Genomic DNA, 20,843 nt, shown 5'->3' on the forward strand with positions numbered 1-20,843 from the left:
TTTTCACTGTATATACACATACTAAAATAATATCAATATAAATTGTATTATTAGGCCGCATCTGCATCTGGAGTCTGCAAATGACAGAGCCCATGTGATTATTTGCATATATGGCGGGAAAGTGTGATCTCATCACCTGCACTTCAGACCCATTCAAATGTCAGGCGTGAACTGACGTAGTCTTAGTCTTAACGGGAGTACTGTCTAATGAGACCAGCCCCCCTGGTCGGTGGTCAGGTTGTTGATGGTTGTTGATAAGTTAAGCCTGTATGTCAAATATAAAGCCCTTAACTTCCCCACAACACAGCCCCGCCCTGGAAGTGCTGTCAGCTCTTGACAGCCTGCCTGCCTGCTGGTAATTATCTCTTTTTATTCCTGTGCTCCATCACCAGCAGTTGGCCGCCACAGGGTGTTCAGAGGAAAATCAGGAATTTGTTTGCTCATTGTTCTCTGGCAAACATCTGTGTGCTAACGCGGTGGTTATTCGCTTGGCCACTCGTACATAATGGTATCATTCTGCGATCACAGGGCGGCCACAAACACACACACATACATCACACTGGCACTGACAGCACGCTATTAACAAGGACACCACTTATCAACATACGTAACAAACACACAAACACCTGTTGCTATAGAGACAGATCTCAATCGAGTGTCCATTCTGCAGCCACTTGCCATATGTTCTAACGTCCAGTGTGCCGGTGAAAAAAAGATTTTCAACAGCTCTCAACATGTTGAGTGCTGGTCAGTGGCTCGTAGCTAACGATGCTAACGATGCTAACGACTCACTGACAGACCACGCAAACGTGCAGACACGTCTAACAGCGTTTTCTTGAGGGGACTATCTGCTGTATGCCACGTGCAAAATATTGATTCTGTTCTCATATGTTGTTACATTGTAAGTGTTTTGCATTCTTGAATTATTTTTTAGAAGGCAATACAGTTGTTTGACGGGCTGGACTGAGGCAAAGCAACACAAAGCTGCTGCTTGCTTGTCATCTGTGGCATTTTTACAACTCAAGGCCTGGTCTGGGCTTTCCTGGATTTATAAATGACATATAATTATTAATCCCACTTATGATTTGGTTGTGAAGTTGTCATAGAGACAAATCAGTGAGGTCTGTGTGAACATTTCAACAGAATATAGATTAATGAAAAAATCTTGACCCAGAGATTGTTATTTTTATTTTACTGTGTTTGCTATGAAATGTTCTAATTATTTCAACGGGAATTAAATACTTTGGTGTTTTGACTGAAATATTAGAGCCAACAACTGCTTTCAATACTGTGAATTCTCCTCTGTTTTGGAATATTGTCCAATAGACTCTCTTTTTAAAATTGGCACTCACAGACAGAAGCATCCATTACAGGGTCGACTTTGAAGCCAAACATTGGATATCCACATTTGCATCAATCTGTTGAGAGCAGTGAGAAGCACCTTTTACAGTAATGGATTCAAGTCTAAAGAGCCGGTGAAGTGTTAGAAGGCAAGAATACCCTAATATTTGGAATTGGCTCGGGTCAGCTGCATTGAGCTGGCGACACACAATCAGCTGTACGAGGACTCTGTTACAAAAGAATATAGTTAACATTAAAAAAAACCATGAATTACCTAATTAAATAGTAAGGACACAACGTTAAGACCAGGTATTTGAAGCCACTGAGGTTCCTGGTACTTTGTGCTATGACTTTATGCTTTTGTCAGGCAGGGAGATTCAATTCAATTCATTTCATTTTGTATAGCCCAAAATTGCAAATTACAAATTTGCCTCAGAGGGCTTTACAGTCTGTACACAAGCGACATCCTCTGTCCCGAAACACATGACATTGGCACAAGAAAAATAGGGAAGAAACCTTCCCCTCCCGGGATGGACAGACTACAATGGATGTCATTGTGTACAGAACGAACAATGTAAAAGATGTACAATACATTCTATTCCTATAACAGAAATGATTCAAATGATTGCGAGCAGTAAGCCGGGGGTACGGCTGGACCACTGCAGGGAAAACCATCACCAGAAACATCGCTTGGTGGTCTTTTGTAGTGAGAACAATCGCACATTGACGCTGCAGGCTCTCTGAACAAGAGAAGGAGGCTGCATCTCTCAATATGGTGGTTTAATGGACGACATACATTATCCGGAAGGGCCAGACGACCACTTCATCGGGGGACAAATCCTCCTTTAATTAGCTTATTCACTCACTGGTGAGAGTCAAGAGCGAGTCAAGTAGCGACACTTTCTCAGGGGGTTTTATTGGAAAATTGACGAGCAGGTCAATAGTACAGAAATAAACACAATAGTGAGAAATAAATCTATTTTTATTGTTTTGAACATAACAACCTGTTTTTGTTTTAATGACACTGAAAATGGAAGCTGAACAATAAAAACAAATTCAGTGTTCTTTACAAAACATTATGTAAGGTGTGATTATTACCAGCAAAATGAATGAAAAAAAAATCTTTTCCTCCTTAGTTCTCTGAAAATACTGTAACTAGGGCTTCATTACGGACAACAAATAATGGTCGTTCAATGTAAGATCAAGGAAAGGACTGACATTGACAAATGAATATGTTTAAAGATACATTTTAGTAAGATAACATTGGTAAAGGAAAAGTAAAAACTGCTCCTCGTGAAATATGACTCAGGGCTTTCAGTTTAGAAATTAAACATGAAATCTGACCACTCCATTATTGAGAATGCACATGCAGATAAAAAGGATACGGCCCATGAGTCAGTGATGAATCTAAGTTTGAGTTAGCTACAGTCTGACCATTCAACCTCACATTATTACATGGCTTTCACTGAACAGCTATTACTCTGTCAACTTCTGCTTTTTTTATAATGAAGGTAGTTTTTCATTCTGGCAGACCCACTTAAATGAATCATGATTCCCTGGTTCGCACAAGACTACATCAGCTAGTGATTTAATTCACCTCACAGACAATATTAAAGTCCAGTTAAATTATTTAAAACTGTTGTGTGTTTGTGTGACGGTGCTGGGAAATTGAGTCCAAAATAATGGACCACATTAAACAATTTGCAATTATGTTTTTACTTTTTTTAGACTTCTAATGTACAACCAGAAATATTTTTAGAGTAATATATTTCTTCCACGTGTAACAACGTCAACATAGTTAGCAAACAATCAGGGGAAAATAACCATAATTTAAGTTTCTATTTTCTTTTGAATGTTGCCATCATTCTATCGCAAAACTGAAATGAAAATCCTCATTTTACAAAAATGATTTGAGTTTTACTGCACTATTCCGTGATGTGTTTTAATCATATGGATCAAATGAGTGCAGAAAAGGTTTGTTATCTTTGTATTGAATTACCTTGAATGTACAGGGGCATTAATAATCGAGACACCTTTTAATAAGCAATCCAGTACAACATCACAAAACTTTTTCCGATGAGAAAAACAACACAACTCTCCTATCTGGCAGAGGGGATTAGCTTAGCGTAGCTTAGCATTAACATTAAAAACAGCAACAACTGTCTAAAGATGACAGCCACTGTATAGCTCAGTAATTACTAAAGTTACGTCTTGTTTGTTCAGTCTAAAGTTACTTCACACCCGAAACCGATGAAGGTATAAAACATATTATTCTATTGGCTACTCCTTAGAACTGCAACAAAAAAATCCTCTCAGGCCCAAAAAGCTTCTTAAATCCCCATTTAAAAAAAAAATGGACCAACGGTGTAAGGCAAGACACTGTATTCAAACCTTGGCATTTGGCTAGTTAGGTCAACGTGGATTACAATGTGAGGTGTTCCTGTTATTTTGTCTACCTTTTGTATCGCTCTGTTAGCATCTTGGGCTCCTTACTGGTCAGACCCAGGCGTGGACGCTGCCCGCCCAATCCAACAGCCGCCCTCGGTACCGGGCACGTGAGATCGGCTGAATGAGCAGCAGGAGTCGAAACCGTCGGAGCAGCCCGCAGAAGACGGCGGCGGCCACGACCACGAGCGGCGACATCATCACGAAACCCAGGATAATGAGGGCGGAGCAGCTGTTGTCGTCAAGGTAACGGCAGATGACGGAGGGGGCATCAAGAACCTACCAGGACAAGTCAGGAGGGAGGTCATTAAGTAGACAGCAGGGCTCACGAGGACATGATGGACATTTTGAACCAGCAGGAGAGCTCCTTCTTTTCTGTCGAAAGGCAAATAGGAAGGATTTGCTAGTCGTGTATGTGCGCATGCACGAGAGTGTGTTTGTATATGCTCAGGGCGCAAAACGGAGATGATGTGGGTAGTGGGCTGTGACAGAGTTTCTCCCAGCCTCCCTCCACGGATCAGATCGGCAGTGTGTCATTGCTGTGAGTAACCCTCCCAGCTGTCAATCACCTTGTGAGGGCAAGCGAAAGGGAGGAAGAGACGGAAACTAAAGTAAGACCTAAAAAGGCCAATTACAGAAGTACACATTTACATCTTTTCAAGGACCATTAGACACACACGCACACATGACACATAAACGGAGACACACACACACGTGACACAAAGAACATTATCTCAGAGCCAAATAAATTATTTAATTATGCCCGAATCACTTTTCCCGACACCATCTCCTATTGTAAGCTCTTTCAAAGGGAGCTACACCCTCAACGAACGCACCCTAGCAACAGCGCTGTTCAAGACACTCAAGAACACACGCACGGACACGCGCGAACGCAGACACGCATGTGACAAGTGAGCAGTGTGCTCTCACTGCGTACATGCTCCCTCTGGTCGTGCTGTCAGTGCGGCTGTGCACAGCTGGTGCTCGCACCACATCAGACAGTCTTCTCAGTGGGGCAGTTTCCGCGCTCAGTCTGCCGCCGCAGACTGACACCGTCTGTAATTGTTTGCTCTGAACTGACATCTGCTCTGGCCTAATCCTGATTGTAGTCTCGTTGCCCGTGCACGCTTTGCCATTTCTCCATCTATCTGCTGCGTCGTACGTCACGACAAACGCAAGGCAACCAGACAAAAGGAGCAGGCGTGTCGAAGGTGGGCCGGGATGTTGCGACCTGTCTAAGGAGCCGGAGTCATGGCTGTCCATCTCCGAGGCACGATCCGGCCATTCGGGGACAGCAAGTTGTAAACACAACGCTGAACATTTGATGTAGTAAAACCGTTTCTTATTCACGCAGCCAGCAAGTGCAACGTTATCTTTTATTATCCGCTTGATGCATGAAAGTGCAATATTCCCCGTGCTTCGCTCTCCATCATCTCCTGAGAAAAAGCATCTGGCTTTTTAGCTGATTAATGTTCCCTCGTCCCCCCACCGAGTGGCTAACTGTGTCTGTGTGTCCGTCATTTAGTGCTGGGTACCAACAGTGGGTTTTGTTTTTCGCTAATATACCAAGCCTGCTGCGGCAGGAAACACTCAATTGGATTTGTCACATTTCCCTCATTATATTTTAATCAATGTTATTGTAAACAAATGATGCCTCTCGGAGGTTTAATTGTCATATTATTAATTCATTCCAGGCCTGTTTTGTTGACAGTAACGAGGGACAGAAAACGCCACACTGGGACACGAGCGATTTCAAGTTATGAGCTTTAGAGCTTGTCACTTGGCCTTTTTGCTGTTTTTCCAAGATTATCAATATTTCATTGCCTTAGATATTTGTCAAAATACCTGTAGCATTATATTCGTTAACACGGTACGTAGACAAAAGGGTTTTACAGAAACAACGATTGCAGTTCGTTATGTTTTTACAGAAAATGTACTGTTGTGCTGATCTTACGTGTATCAGCATCCTCCTCCTCCCAATAACCTCTGACTAATCATCCAGAGGCTCAGACGCAACTTTGCATCCCTAATCGTGTACCTCAAGTCCCGCCAGTGGATTGGATACACGGAAAAAAGAACGATCTTTCTCTCTCAGCTCGTATTTGCTGCAAAGAAGATAAAACAGGCGTGTGTTGTCTCACCCGGGAGTGGCATAGGAAACCGGCGTACAACAGCAGCATCGCAGGCAGCAGCACCACGAAGAAGACCAGAGCCAGGAGCAAAGCGCTGACTAAGACCACGCACAGGTCCCAGAGGAGGAGGGCCGCCCCGCAGGCCACGCAGCCAAACCGGCCCCTGCGGCTACCCCACGCACTCCCCCCGCTGTGGGCCACAGGAGGGGGCAGCATCTTCACTCCCTCCCCGATCCAGAACTCCTCCTCTTTCTCCTCCTCGCCTGAACCGGCATCGTCCAAGTCCGCGTCCAAACCGCACATCCTGAGCCGGGAGAGGGACAGACAAAGAGAGAGGGGGCTCTGTTTAAAGTCTGATTCACACTGCAGGGTGGTTACAGGCAGTTGCTGATACAACAGCTCCGTATAAGAAGAGATTACAAAAGTAGAGTATGCATGTAAGTATGTTGCAAAACATTACTTTTCTGATTGTATCGTGGGAAAATATATTGTATTTTACATGTATGCTGAGCGCTTTGAAAATCTTTGCCAGATAAATTAGTCCATGACTTCTTTTCTGTTGAATCACACACAAAAACATGTTTATTTAATATAATATAATTTCTGCATAGAATTTCAAAACCGTTCAGTCTGAGCTCTGTCCCATAGCTCATTGGTCTATGTAAATGAGAAGAGTTCACACTCACAAACACACACACACACACACACACACACACACACACACGTTTGTCCTATAAGTCTTCCCATCACTCTTACGGTCGATCTCATCGATTAGTTCTTTGTCACTTAAGCCCAGACAATGCCAACACGATGCAAGATTATGCATTATATCCTAACCCTGAACGACCTGCTGCTAAGCTGAAGACAAAAACCTGCACCATCACAGAGGACGGGACAGATGTCTCTCTCTCTCTCTCTATATATATATATAGTTTCTGTATATATCTTAGGACTTGGTTGCTCTGGGATTTAGTCTGTAAACTGTTTAACCCCGATGTGACACGCGTGGATGTGTAGAGCAGCAGCATGTATCCTACAATAAACACCACGTTGTAAATGAATGGGAATATTGTTGCCTACCTCCAGATCCCGTTAATCCTTCCGGTGTGTTCGAGTCCTTCTCCCGGTGAAACACTCGCAGCTCTTTAATTTTACCCCCAGAATGGACTGAATGCTGTATGCAGTTGTTGTTTTAAACAGCAGCAGAGGGAAGCGCCGCTGAGTTGACCCTCGTGCTGCTGGTGAAGCTGTTGGAGCCTCTGCGCGTCTGTGGGGGCGAGCGACTCCGGGACGCGCGCACTCTCGATCAGTGCGCGCTCACGCGGCCTCACACTGATTTGAAATTGCAATATTTATGTTTCGAAAATTTGAACAGCACAGTCGTGAGCGCATCTCTGCGGGTCCGCGACACACACACACACACACGTGTGAAACAAAACGAAGGAACACAAAGGGCTACTTTTATTTATATACGCTGTAGCTAATGGCTTCATTTTGGTAATTGGTGTTTTTGCATAATTAAGAGCAGCTTTAAGGTTGCCAGGTTGTTTGGTCAGTAGTACTGAAGACTTGATGGAGTGTAGTAAAGCTGCATGGGATTAATTACCAAAAGTCAAGCATTTAACCTGGTGACTCAATAAAAAAATACATTTTTACTTATTTAGTTTACCAACATTTCAAAAAGCAAATAAAAAGGACACACACAGACTTGTAACCAGAGGTAAATATTTAGGCAATTCAGTTGAATATAATATATATATATTTAATTAATAATCATAACTATATAACATATACCGTATGTCAGTCGTTTCGTCTGCTTGAATGACGATATAATCGGTGCCCTTTACATCCTCTAGAATGTCATTCTGTTAATACCAGCCTTGAAGAGAAGCCTGGGGCCAAACCACTGTTGCAACAGGCCGAGTCTATTAAAGGACGCTAATTGGCTAAATCGTATGTCACACATTTTTGTTATTTAATCAGCAATAAAAACGTCTAAAAAGCTTCTTAAAACCGCCTTCCGTGCATGGCAAAAGGGCAGCTAGCACGAGCACGAAGACGTGACGGGCGTATGACAGGCCAGGACGGGGAGGAAAACTTGTTGGGGGCCAATTAAACTTATTCTTTAATAAGGCAATTAATTCTATTCAACCATTAAATGTTTTCTTCTTCTTTCTCCATTTTAACAATAATTGAGACAGCCTGAACTGAATTACTAAATATTACAATGGCTGTTCCAAGCCTCGATCTGATAATATTGTTGTTTTTTAGGTATAATAAGTTAGGGTACACTTTAAAGGATAAATTGTCACACATATTGTTAAAAGTGACGAAATTATAAGGAGAAAAATTGGCTACAATGAAGTAAATCCCCTTTTTTTTCCATCTGTCTGCTTTTCAACAACCTTCAGTGCATCTGCTGCGTCGCCGGGTGATAAGCAGTGATCGATTTGTTTTGCAGCACAGACAGACAGTCGACCTTTTGCTGTTCAAATTTAATTAAATGGAACATGGGGAGATGATGTGGGACACAGCTCACCAGAAATGGAAGAAAAGATACTGTCCGGGGAAGTAGAGATGGAGATGAGGGAATGCTTGATGAAGGAGAGAAAAATACGCTGTGGAGAGTCTGATTGAGGAGATGTAAGATGCTGCAGAGAGTCTACGGGTAAGATGCTGTGGCTCAGTGTGTTGGAGGTCAACCTTTCAAGACTCCACCTCTAACATCTGCTGACATCTGCTGGGCTCTCTGTGAACTTTTCAAGCTAAACTTTTAACGGATTCATTAAATCAATTGGCAGCCAATTCGTGCGATGTCCTCCAGCCTTTCGTTATTGACTTGATTGAAGTTTATACTTAAACGAGCCAACTGTGAACTGGACATCCGCCGTTTGTTTCCTTTTGGGAACGTTGAGCTTTGTGTGGTTCTGTCGCTTTCTGCCTTGAGCTATACGCACGAGGTCATCCGCCATTAACGGAACAGCATCCCGCGGGTTGCCATGGTGATCCCTCTTCAATCACTATGATCCCTTTTAAAAGTAGATCTATGTATCTTTATGTGTACACCCATTCATCCATGATCCAGCTACCTGAGCTGGATCATTTATGTTGAATTACATGCTTGTGTGAAGAAAAATATCAGTTTTGGCAAGTTAAGCTGACCTGCTCTTCACTGATTATCATCATTAGTCATTAGGTAATGGAATTTAAATTAAATGCACAAATTGAAAGTGTATTTTAAAGTGTTTTATTTTTTCTAATTCACTTTTCTAATTCAAGTTAGTATTCAATTAAATGCATGTTTTCCAAAAACATAGAGAACGTTTTGTGAAGAGTGAATCAGAAATGACCGACCCGGAAAATCTTTACATTATAGCAAAAATCTTTCAAATGATTTTTTGTATTTATGAATTGGCCACATTCAATTCAGTATTTGAGAGTTACCTGAATAAGAATCCCTCAGTAACATGACGACAATGTTGAACACAGGGGACAAAACCAAAAGTTTTTCACACAGTTTGATTCACATCAAATGGAAATCTTCCAAGGTCTTCTGAGAAAGAACTTCCCCTTTGTACTGTAACCTGATATCAACTTTAGCTGGACTTTTAGAGGCATTTTTGCACAGCGTGCGGAAAGTGAGTTTCCCCCCTCATCTCTTACTTTAAAAACACACTAAGGATACATTTTTATGGGCATGTGAGCACTGCTTTCAGACATAAAATCCTTTAAATTCTGGATTATCAGTACAAAAATATTTAGTCTCATGGATAAACAAGTGAAAGTATGTTGAACACAGCAAGATCGTATTCAGGTCAATGTAGCAGGCAGCGTCTCTTCCCATCATGCACCTCTTCCGGGCTCCAGTAAGCCAAACAAACTTCTATTAAATGTTTCTCTGTGACTGTAGTTTTGTTTATCAAACAAAACAAAACCATGTGCCGTGGCCAAAATTCACACAGCAGCCGCACGATAAAAAAGATGATAACTTTATTTATAACTTCAATTTTAGATTCATTGATTTAATTCATCACAAACTCCTTATGGCACTCACTGTGGCAGATGACTGATCATTAACTGGCACTGTGAAATAAAACAAAGGACAAACAGGCATTTATCCCAACAATAGAATTTATTGCATTTAAGCGGATAGAAAGTAATGAGACGGATTATTAACAGACATGTACCGTCTGGATGCACACATTTGCTTGTTAAGTCAAAAAACCACGAAAAGAGTGATAGACGGGTGTGTTTGCACGAGTTGATATACGATAGAGTTTAATCTGACAGCATGACTTTGTGAGATAAAGATAGAGAAAGAGAGTCTATGTGTGTGTGTGTGGGTGTGTGTGTGTGTGCGCGCACATGCTTTTAGAGAAACCTTTTGACTGACCTGAAGCCATATTTTCAAAGTGCCTTTACAATACTACCGATTGGTACAAAGGTTGCGGGGAGGAAGGAGGAAGGAGAGATGTGAAGTGCTAGAAACAAGTCGTACCCTATCCTCCATCTGATGTGTGCGGTAGTGTGTGATGGTCTGTGTGTGCGTGAACGTGCTTTTTGGGGTGTGTGTCTGAGGGGGGCGGAGGGTGAGACTGAGCATCGGCGAGCACGTCAGATAAAGACGGGGCGTCCAGCACGTTGTCGGCTGAGTACAGCTGCATCACCGCTCCCTCCTCGCCACTCTCTTTACTGCAGGACTGGCAGCTGCAGTGGAAGATCCTCTCTACTAGCTTATCCACATGAGGAGACTCCTCGCTGCCCGGGCACTCCAAGGTCACCTGTTAACAGACACACAATTCATTACATACAAATGCAGAAGAGGGAGAGAGAGTTGAGTGTTTTGTTTATTCATATATGAAGGTGAGTGAATGTGAATGGCCTCTGGATTATGTGGGTTTGTCAGTCACTATCTAATGTAAGCAGCCTAACATTAATTCTTCCACTTTAGACATGCATGTTAATAGGTGTTGTAGATATATTTATAGTATTATATTTTTACCCATTGGGTTTCATATATTTCTAAATGTATTTCCAATGTGACTAAGAAGAGAGAGAGCGACACAGACATGAGACTACTGTGAACCTTTGAGGCTGGAGTTGTAGTTTTATTATTCATTCCTACTTGTTTTATATATATATATGTATATATATATATATATATATATATATATATATATATATATATATATATATATATATATATATATACACACATATATATATATATATACATATATATATACATACATATATATACATATATATATATATATACATACATATATATATATATATGATTAGTTGAGGTATTCTATTTTGTTTTGATGTTCCTTTTAAGGAAATGTGATTTGATTATAATGTCTTACTGCTATGGTAAATGTGGATGGATGATGCGCGTGTGTGTTTTCTGTTAAATTCTTGCTCTTTGGTTCTGGTTTTTTGAAAATGGTCGCACCATGATTGTCTTGGCCGTGGAATAGATATAAAGTAAACAGAAACATCTTCTAAACCTCAGTTTTGCAGAAGCTCTTCTAGATCTCAAGACCACATACACATGTTTCCATTATCCATTGAAAATGATAATTCAGCAGTTTTATCAAGATCTCCCACCAAGTGCTAAACCGGCACGTAGCAGTAACCTCTTTCATAAGAACTGACTTTGTTTCGTCTGAAACTGAATTCAGTTTAAAGCCCTGCAACAACAATCATAACCACGGACAAAAACGTCCATTTCCAAATAGTTAGAAGTCATTTGAGACTTTAAACACACGTTCTCTGGATTTTCTCAAGCAACATAAATGGCACAATAATTTAATTAATCTATCAGGTAACATCAGTGAACTCCAAGTGATATTTTCCACTGAAACATGAAACGACCTCACCTGAAGTCCCACCCGCCTGGCCTACCTGGCAGCTTTCCAAACAACATACGCCTCACTACAAAGCCTTTCTTGACGAAAGACTGGATTCACTCTGGCTGACGCGGACAATGGCGCTTCGAGGGATGTAAGAAGTAGGTTTAAGTTTCAGAGGCATCTCCGAAGAGGGAACTGCGGAAATTGTGCCACGAATCTATTGCAAATTCTCCATTCCTGTTTCTTTTCTTCTGCTTTGTTTTGGCCACCGACGAGCGGCTCTTTCACGCTTGGAACCTGTGGTTTTGTGTTTGAGTTCGACTGGCCCGTGATGGTGTGTGCTGCCTCCCAGCTAATGTGCCATAAATCTTACCACTTCCCACTGCGTCTGGGCAGGCATGCAGGAGTCACAGTGCACCAGGGACTCGGTCGACTGTGGGAACGTGTTGGGGACGCTGTAACTGAAACACTGACCCAGACAGGCTCTGTGAGGAGGACAGAGCGCATTATTGCATGATTCAACCGCACAGTCGGGGCGTTCATGCCTGAGAAAGCAAGAGCTGTGCATGTCTGGTAGCCTCAGGCCAAAAACAAAATGGAGACTTTTCATTGAATCTTCTCCTTAGGAGTGGAAATGATTAAGGTGACAGATAATAATTGTTTGAACATAGAAAGTGTGCAAAACATGTAAATGTCACTGTGGGCACGGCTTAGGGGGGAATACATATAAATCATTCCTGAGCCGTTGTTACTAAACCACCCAAGAACTCTTAGGAGGAACAAACTACTTGTAAGTAATGACTACAGGTCAAGCACACTGAAAAAGAAATTAGTTCAGCCGTATTGTATTTGGCAACACATACCATTTAAAATAACAAAACAAACGTGGAAGGATTCCTCGTAAGACGTATTGTTAGTGTGATTTAGCGCATTACTTCTTATGGAAGAAACGCGTCACTGAGCCACTTGCAGCGGATGACACGTTCCGGCGCTGCACCAACACGGGCCAGCTGCTGCACACTCACCAGAGCAACAAATCATCGGCTGACATTACTCCCCAAATAAGTGCACTTCTTACTCCTGTGCGAGGATTCTTTCTTAAAGTGTATCTCCTCGTTGGGAACCGAAGGCCGTTCTTCGTTTTGGCCTTTTTCTTTTGTTGACAATAAGAAACATTAATATCATCAACATGCAGAACTTTAAAGTTGCTCGACACTGTGTAGCACAAATGATTATTTGTTATTACTTCATGTTTCAAGGTGAATGGAGTGTGCAAATTGATTTTTGACTGAATGGAAAATGGAAAATTAGGCAGAAAGAGAAAACTGAAAACACAATTGTGCATTAGCCTGCTCACCCTTTTCAGCTGCAAGGAAATTGTCAGACAGACAGAGACAGAGACAGAGACACAGAGACAGAGACAGAGACAGAGAGGGCCTTCATCCTGACCTGTTTTGAATAGAGCGAGGCTGACAACCCGTGTGCCCGACTATCTGTGTGATGTTCTTGGCTTCGCACCAGGCGCTCTTGTCAGGGAACAGCGCCAGGCGGTTGATGTGTGCAGGCGGTGCCGCTGAATACAGTGCAAACAGCGCCCAACAAATGTGAATCCTCTGCCACATGACTGCACCTAAAAGGCCGGAAAACCACAGCATTCAAACGCTGTGATGACCTTGTTTAACGAAAAAAAACACACACATTCAAAAGAGTAGTCACAACATCGCTCTATGTTTTTTCTGGATGTTGCCTGGATTCAATGGCAGGTTTTGGACAAATTTGCAATTTGATAGGGCTTCATATGTTGATTCATTTGAATGATTTAAAGTGACAACCTCTTAATTACCCGAATCAGCGGCTGCAGTGAGAACAACACATCAGGGAGTTCATACATGCATTGAGGGGTGAGGAGAAGGAGGCGAGGGGGGGTAATGTCTGCTCCTGCCACCTGACTCTAATAGTCTGTCCACTGCTCTGTTTCACATTCTCCTTTAAAAATACCTCAACCGGTCACGTCATTTACAACCTACAAAATCGTTTTCTCCTGCTGCTTATAAAACTGAGTGTTCGTGGTCACCCACATGGACAAAACCCTTCAGCACTCCCACATGTCTCTGACACAAGACACCTTGTCTGCGGGAATCAATGGAGCTCTCCTTGTCTGTTGTAGGTGTAACGATAAAGGGCCATCTTGTGTTAATCTGAGGAGGGACGACGTTCTGTACAAATATATTTTTATTTATTTCACAGGCTATTTTCTACCTGTAGACATTATAATTATAACGTAGGACACGCATCGCTATTGCGCGTTAAAGTTGCCCAATTAGTTTGCATCACTGAATTATGTCTCTAATACAGTGCCGATTAAAAACTCGTTATTCTCTCGACATTTTAACAGTAATGAAATGTTTTGTTTTGTTTTTCAAACTGCGAGTAATGGCTCAAGGTTGTGAACTCTTAACGAAATCACGGAGACACTTACCGGCGCTCGAGGAGCGTCCCGCTGAGCGCTGCGTAAAAAAGGTCCCTCCCGGAGACCCGGAGGGCCGCTGGAACCGGAGGAGGCGCGGGCTCGTCGCTCGCTCGCTCGCCGTCGGAATACGCGCGTCTGCTGGCGATGTGCACGCAGAATGCGAGCGCTTCAGGGGATCCGTCCGAACCCGCTCTGTCAGAGAGAGCGTTACATCACCCGGAGAGCAAAGGAGAACCGCTGGTCGGACGCGGGGGGAGGATGGGGGGGCGGAGGGGGGGCAGGGGGGACGGGGTAGTTACGAGCGCTTTTTCATCACCAAATGATAGAACACTGTCCCGCCCCTCCGTTCTCTCCCGGCCCGATGCTAAATTCCCCTGAAACACTTTTCCAAGTCTTTGGGTTTTGTTGTAAAACTCTATCGTTTTTTTTTAGGCGCGGTTGAGAGGGGTCCTGCTGCGCCGTTCTGGAATAAAACTGGGGGGAGGAGGAGGAGGAGGGGGGAGGGGGGTGGCTGTGGGGAAGGTTTCAAATGTTTCCGAGGAACGATACCAGACCGCAGATCAGATTCACGGGGAGGAAAAAAATATATAAATGGCAGCACAGATGGTGTCACGCGTTATCTTTGAAATCTTTTATCTTTTGAAAGTCTTTTTCTGGACTAAATATGTCAAAGATTAAAGATGATTAACTGTGTTAATGCGATGCAACTGGAAAATACTTTGAAAAGGCTTTGATCCATATTTGTTTACCAAGGAAGTAGAAATTATGTCAACATCACGTGCTTATGACAACTTGATCTAATTAAGGCCTGAATGAGTTCAGAGGTAAACCACTGAGACGAAAGGAGAACAATTGCTGCAAGGTGAAATTACTCTCACAAATGTGATGGAAATCTACATATCGCTCACAGGGGCTCTATGCTTTTCCTGTTAACACCAAAAACAGGCTGCACGTGCTAACGATAACGACATTTTCTATGTTACACCTCAACTTGTAACTGTACAGAGTGTTTTGCAGCTTTCACACAGCGGTCTGGTCTCATGTTTCATGCCGGACATTCACAGACACAGACGGAACAGTTTTGAGCCATTAAATGATCCAATTGGATAACGGTCATCATTAGTCTGTTAATTGAGATTAATAATGGATCATTTTTGACATTATAGACTAGTAATTATGATTCAACGTAAATGATTTGTACATTATGAGAAGATGTGATTCATCATTTCTTAAGACAGGCACAGGCGGATAAGGCCCGTGGGATTTGGCTGCCTTGCGGCACATCGACTGAGTCACACGCCCCATTCCTCCACTTCATCCTACCTGTGTACAGGTGTTCAGCCTGGCGTGTGGCCATAAGAACCCGGTCGGTCTCTTGCTTCACTTGCAAACACATATTTGAGTGGACAGGGGACGATTGACGCAGCTTAATTTCTGACATTGACCATCATTTGCTTACATTGCTGAGAAAAAAAACAACAGTTGTGTGTGACGGAGAGGAAACGGGAGTGTGTGTATAACAAAAAGCATGCATGCCTTTTCTTTGATGTGAAAGTGTAAACCATGTGTTATGTCCGGAGTGCAAAGAGCACAACTCACCTGTTAGTAATAAGAGTGGACTCCGGTCCAGAAACGGCATTCCTGCGCATTCCACGGATTCTGCTTCACCAGGGGTCTGGATAAACGTGTGTGCCTGCACACGCTTGTTCAAACAATCATTCTTCAGGCCCGTGCAACCACACATGAGTGATCAATCACACTCAAAACAACCACGCCAGACGGACTCACGGCCAACGAATACACAAGACGTGAAAGATTCTTCGTGATATGGAGACGTGCTTTTTCAACTCCCTGGGAAGAAAACTCACGGTCGCAGCAAACACCGGCGTCCAACTCGCATAACTTAAAACACGACTACAAATCATGACCTACTGAGCAAATTCATGGCTTAGCACGAGTGGAGATCAGTCTTGGTTATGTACACATTATGGTGTTGAAAGAAATCTAGAACTAAGACAACTCTTTGGTAATGTTCTCGTCACACACGTGCAAACGTTTCCTTCTCTTTCAACAATGTGCGAGTATCCCACCAACTGTATGTTCTTTATTCCATCACTCTGTGCAGCTTTTCACCCTCCCACTCGCCTAACAGCGCTGCAGATGCGGAACCTGGCCCTCATTCCAAAACAGCAGGAGTTCGAGTCTCCCAGCTCATTAACACACACAATTGCCTCCCACCTCCAAACCACATTTCCTTCTCCTCGAACGTGAACACAGGGAAAAAAAAAAAGAAACGTATGAAGTTTTCCATAATCATTTTTATTTAATATACATTAGCATTCGAAAACCACATTGTGGGAATCATTGGACGTTAGTGACAAGGCCAGAAATGAGCAGCAACACACACAAAAAAAAAAACAGATGAACAACTTCATGGCAAATCCTGCTCGTCTTTAGTCCTTCACTACTGGTCCTGTGAATGAGCACACGTAGACATCATGAAGAACGATGCGTCGCAAGCCGCTGTCACGCGCCACATTTCACCCTCTCCACTCACCTTCACCATGTCGCCATGAACCAGGTATGGTGACCTGAAGTCATGCTGGCAGTTGGCGTATCCCATTCCCAGTCCCAAACCTGAACCAAGGGAGACGGGCCATGTGCGACCTGAGCGGGGGGGGAGAGAGGGGGGGGGGGGGGGTGGCATCATTTACTCATAAATGATCAGTAAAAGACGTGCTTAACAACACAAATGCATTCAGTCTATCTTAAGCAACAGCACTTACGTTTGAAGAGAACAACGGAGAACACAACGCCCACGGCAAGACCAGTTACTGCAAAGAGGAAGAAAGAAAAAGACTGAAATATACACCAACAAATCATTTCACTTTAGTACTGCGGAAATGTGATCATGTCGGATGAGGTAAAAAAAAGAAGAAAAAGGCTGGCATAGATTTAAATCAGTTTTAATGAGGTCAGTGAGGTGTCGCTATTATTCTGTGATGCAAGAGTTGGCAAATAGCACAAGTTAGCAAGACATCGCTCATTAGGAAAAGAGAGGCAGACAAAAAGCAGCGAGGAAGGTCAAACTTCCAGGAAAGAACAAATAACAGTAATAGGGGAGCAAGGGAGGGAGGGAAATAAGTTGAAATGAGCAGACGGCCTCCATGAGGTTGAGTAGGTCACATTGCACACATGGGCAGGCAAGCAACGTCTGGACTCGTATGGTCCGGCAGAAGATGTCTGCAGGGCTCAGACAGGGGTGGGATCTTGAGGAGAAATGTGTTTGTGGACTTAAAAATTCACCTCGCTAAAGGCCACACCCAACGGCCAGCCAGCCAGCATAGAAAACACATATGGGGAAAAAAAAAACAACAACTCCTGTTTGGGACCCACGACTCTTAATTGAATTCAGTAAACTATGCAGCATGACATATCGGCCTGAACCCTCAGTCTTCTCTTTTGCACAACTCGCAAATGTCAAGCAAGTCCACAAACGACCCCGCACACCCTCGGTGCAGATGGAACAAAAACATGTTGCCCGGGTCCATTTCAAGCAAAGATTGAGTTAAAGTTGAGGTTCTTCATCTGCTGCGGCCTCAGTTTGCCTTTGCTCTTCAGCCAGAGCCAGTTTTGAGAGCTATGATCTTCCGCTGACAGCGATACGGTAAAAGCATCGGCAAATCTGAGGGCCGATCAGCATCTCATTTTGGCGGCCTCTCTCTTTGTATGCGCGTCTCCAGGGGGGATGGTTTATAACAAAAACATTTGTGCTGCGGTAGAATAAACTGTATAACCCACAGGACACAAAATACTCTGCAGCTTTCCCAGAAAATGAAGTCCTGAGCAAGTTAATGTTATTCATTATTTTCAAGATTCTTTTAGAAATTACATCAATAAAGACTTTCCATTTTTTGAATTTAGTGGAACAAAAAAAACAATAAAGCAACTTCAGACAGATAAGTTTAGAATGATGAAAGCAAATTTCTTTGAAGAGATGATTGTGATGTTTGTGATTGGTGGAGGGGATAGTCTTTCTTATTCTAACTAATAATAGTTAATTAACAACAATTTGAAAAACTTACATGTTTAACATCGGCATTTATATGTCTGTATGATAAATAAATGTATATAAATATAAAATGCGATACCAATCCTTTATGCCAATTTGATTATTTAGTTTATAGCTTTTTTAAAAGAATATTTGCAGCAGACTTTTTCTGGCTGCCAGAAACGCTTTGGCTCAGCTGACAGTTTGCTACACAAAATGAGCTCAAACACATCAAATCATTTTGATCGAAATTTTTCCAAATTCCCGTTATACTTTAGCAGATGGGTTGGCAGTAAATTCAAACACGTCTGCCGAGTAGTGTGTAATAGTTATAGATCAAAGTGAGTGTACAGCAGTAAAAAAAAGTGATTATTTTGATATAAAGCAGACAAGAGACTTGTACTAATACTGGTCAGATGTTTTTTTTTCCTCCCCCCGTCTCTTTCTGGTGATTAAGGGCTAAATGTAGCAAAATATCTAACATTTTTAAATATAAACTGGAATTGTCAAACAGGGTTTTAGGGGTGTTTGCGCCATGGTTAAATGATGAGAGCTTAAATTAATTCCGGGATCAAAGCCCATGAAGCGATTACAGACTTTACAGGTTAACGTGTTCTTTCTGCTTCTCAGGTGGTGTCCAAAATGTTGCTGGACCCGTTGGAAGTACGTATTGTTAGATCACTGGAAAAAACACAATAACATGTCCTCCCAGACAGGCCCAGAGTTGTGCACCATCAAATCTCTTACGACTAATTATTTGACATTTGAATGGAGAATCTATTCACATCCCTCGCACAGCACAGCTGATGTCATCAAGCTGTATTTACACGTATAAAACAGGATTAGACCACCATTTCTTAGTCATTCTGTCTCACAAAGAACAATATTTGATCATAACAAATACTTTGTGACTTTAGCTGTGGTGAAACATAATACAGAGAGTACAGTCTTACAGTTACCATGTTTGAGATATAATAAGGGACACCAAAGTGTGACTGATAATGCTCCCTGCGGTTATTTAACTGCAAAATATTGCCTTTAGTTGAGGGTGCTGAGAGTCTGAATTGTTCTTGTAACGCCACTTATCTATAGCAAATTGTAAATTGGCTTATTTGAGGAAATTGCACTTTGTTTATTGCTCTTTGTATCCCTATGGTTGAATGCACTTATTGTACGTCTCTTTGGATAAAAGCGTCAGCTAAATGACATGTAATGTAATGAATCCGGATAATTCGGCTAAAAGTGGACATGGCCCTTTAGGACCGTGACGAGGTTACACCAGTGACGTAACGCGGCTTACTCTGATGACTGTGTTCACTCAGTACAGCCGGTTCATACTAAATCAGCTTGCATCCCGACATTATGTGGTCGTCTTCAATCTGATAATTGCTCATCCGAATAAAAAGCACACGTTAGTTTTAACTCTACCCGAGACGCGTGTGTAGTTGACCTCAGTAAACTGTCCCAGAATGGACAGATGTCCCGTAGAAAAGGACCTCGACTGGCTTGTAGCACAGCTCATTCACCACATGTAATATACAACGCGACACGTTATCGGAGAAATACAAAATAAAATAAAGAGACATTAACCTGTTTTCACGGCTGTATCAGCCAGACAGCGGTCCCATTTCCGTCCGTGCTCGGCTGCCATGTTTTTAGCTGTCAGGAAGCTCCTCGAAGTATCGCGAGACACATAAAGTTACGTCACGTGAAGTCATATTTTTTTTGTTTTTTACTTACATTTACTTATACTTATGTTTTTGCCATTTGGTTTTCTCTATTAGCTACTAAAATAACGTTCACTGAAGGAATATTTATTCTTGATATCAGACTAATTAGGCACCACGACATATTTAGTAAAGAATCTTAACAGCATGCATTTCGATATAAAAATATAATCATATACTTGATAGAAATAACAAATCATGTCCCTCTCAATTTATGTTAGGTTACTTCATGGTTTTACTGTGAAATGACTAAAGAAGTGTTAATCCTAAAAATAACACACTTCACCCTAAATTGCCAACGTTTTTTACTGCCATTTAGGTCTTCTACTGGGACAGTAAAAATATTAACCCACATTGATCGTTACCAACAACAGATTTAGATAATGTAAACATTTACTAAATCTTGTACTTAATCGCTGTTGCAACCAAAAACAGTTTTCAGAATAGATCAGAAATATAATTATACTAAAAATACAAAATAAAAAGTAATAGTAATCAGGTTGAATTACTAGTAAGTAAGTAAATATAGTACCAACATCTTTAAAGACAAAGGGAGATTACACCTGGGGGCATTGTAAATAACCAGTAATTCACACACAATATGTCTGTATTAAAAGGATTAGAAACTAAGGTAGAAAATAGTAATACTTCATATAAATACATAATTAGGTAATCTGCATCAATCCTGACGTTTCAAATTAATGGCAGTTTTCTAACTCCTACAACTTTCTAAAACTAGTTTACGGTCTAGACTAGACCGTGTCTCTCTTAACTGTCTCCCTCTCAGGGTGCACTCACACTGCACCACTCCTCTCATTC

The 20,843-nt window shown here is 42.1% G+C and overlaps 3 protein-coding genes across 3 annotated transcripts; all 3 read right to left on the minus strand.

Annotated features, from left to right (window-relative positions):
• Positions 1-2,238: 2,238 nt before the first annotated feature.
• Positions 2,239-7,226, minus strand: tmem88bl (transmembrane protein 88b-like). Its single transcript, XM_040204909.2, has 3 exons — positions 6,999-7,226; positions 5,928-6,222; positions 2,239-4,065 (listed from the first exon to the last, which is right to left on the minus strand). Exons 2-3 carry the CDS (start codon positions 6,219-6,221, stop codon positions 3,838-3,840), a joined length of 522 nt encoding a protein of 173 aa, XP_040060843.2. The 5' UTR covers position 6,222; positions 6,999-7,226; the 3' UTR covers positions 2,239-3,837.
• Positions 7,227-10,031: 2,805 nt separating this feature from the next.
• On the minus strand, positions 10,032-14,787 carry nbl1 (NBL1, DAN family BMP antagonist). Its single transcript, XM_040204709.2, has 4 exons — positions 14,256-14,787; positions 13,226-13,406; positions 12,150-12,261; positions 10,032-10,699 (listed from the first exon to the last, which is right to left on the minus strand). Exons 2-4 carry the CDS (start codon positions 13,396-13,398, stop codon positions 10,418-10,420), a joined length of 567 nt encoding a protein of 188 aa, XP_040060643.2. The 5' UTR covers positions 13,399-13,406; positions 14,256-14,787; the 3' UTR covers positions 10,032-10,417.
• A 1,759-nt stretch (positions 14,788-16,546) lies between these two features.
• On the minus strand, positions 16,547-20,830 carry LOC120835043 (MICOS complex subunit Mic10). Its single transcript, XM_040203528.2, has 4 exons — positions 19,888-20,830; positions 17,033-17,080; positions 16,804-16,913; positions 16,547-16,719 (listed from the first exon to the last, which is right to left on the minus strand). Exons 1-4 carry the CDS (start codon positions 19,946-19,948, stop codon positions 16,711-16,713), a joined length of 228 nt encoding a protein of 75 aa, XP_040059462.1. The 5' UTR covers positions 19,949-20,830; the 3' UTR covers positions 16,547-16,710.
• Between the last annotated feature and the right edge of the window lie 13 nt (positions 20,831-20,843).

Source organism: Gasterosteus aculeatus, chromosome 17, assembly GCF_964276395.1.
Source record: "Gasterosteus aculeatus chromosome 17, fGasAcu3.hap1.1, whole genome shotgun sequence".
NCBI classification, from domain to species: domain Eukaryota; kingdom Metazoa; phylum Chordata; class Actinopteri; order Perciformes; family Gasterosteidae; genus Gasterosteus; species Gasterosteus aculeatus.

Excerpts from the sequence above, each read along its gene's own strand:
- tmem88bl (XM_040204909.2), bottom strand. The coding sequence starts at position 6,221 with ATGTGCGGTTTGGACGCGGACTTGGACGATGCCGGTTCAGGCGAGGAG. Across the intron at positions 4,066-5,927 it reads GTTTCCTATGCCACTCCCGG|GTTCTTGATGCCCCCTCCGT; the intron begins GTGAGACAACAC and ends TTGTCCTGGTAG.
- LOC120835043 (XM_040203528.2), bottom strand. The coding sequence starts at position 19,948 with ATGGCAGCCGAGCACGGACGGAAATGGGACCGCTGTCTGGCTGATACA. Across the intron at positions 17,081-19,887 it reads TGATACAGCCGTGAAAACAG|TAACTGGTCTTGCCGTGGGC; the intron begins GTTAATGTCTCT and ends TCCTCTTTGCAG. Across the intron at positions 16,914-17,032 it reads CTCCGTTGTTCTCTTCAAAC|GTCGCACATGGCCCGTCTCC; the intron begins GTAAGTGCTGTT and ends CCCCCCGCTCAG.
- nbl1 (XM_040204709.2), bottom strand. The coding sequence starts at position 13,398 with ATGTGGCAGAGGATTCACATTTGTTGGGCGCTGTTTGCACTGTATTCA. Across the intron at positions 12,262-13,225 it reads CCTCGCTCTATTCAAAACAG|AGCCTGTCTGGGTCAGTGTT; the intron begins GTCAGGATGAAG and ends TCCTCCTCACAG. Across the intron at positions 10,700-12,149 it reads CCCAGACGCAGTGGGAAGTG|GTGACCTTGGAGTGCCCGGG; the intron begins GTAAGATTTATG and ends GTCTGTTAACAG.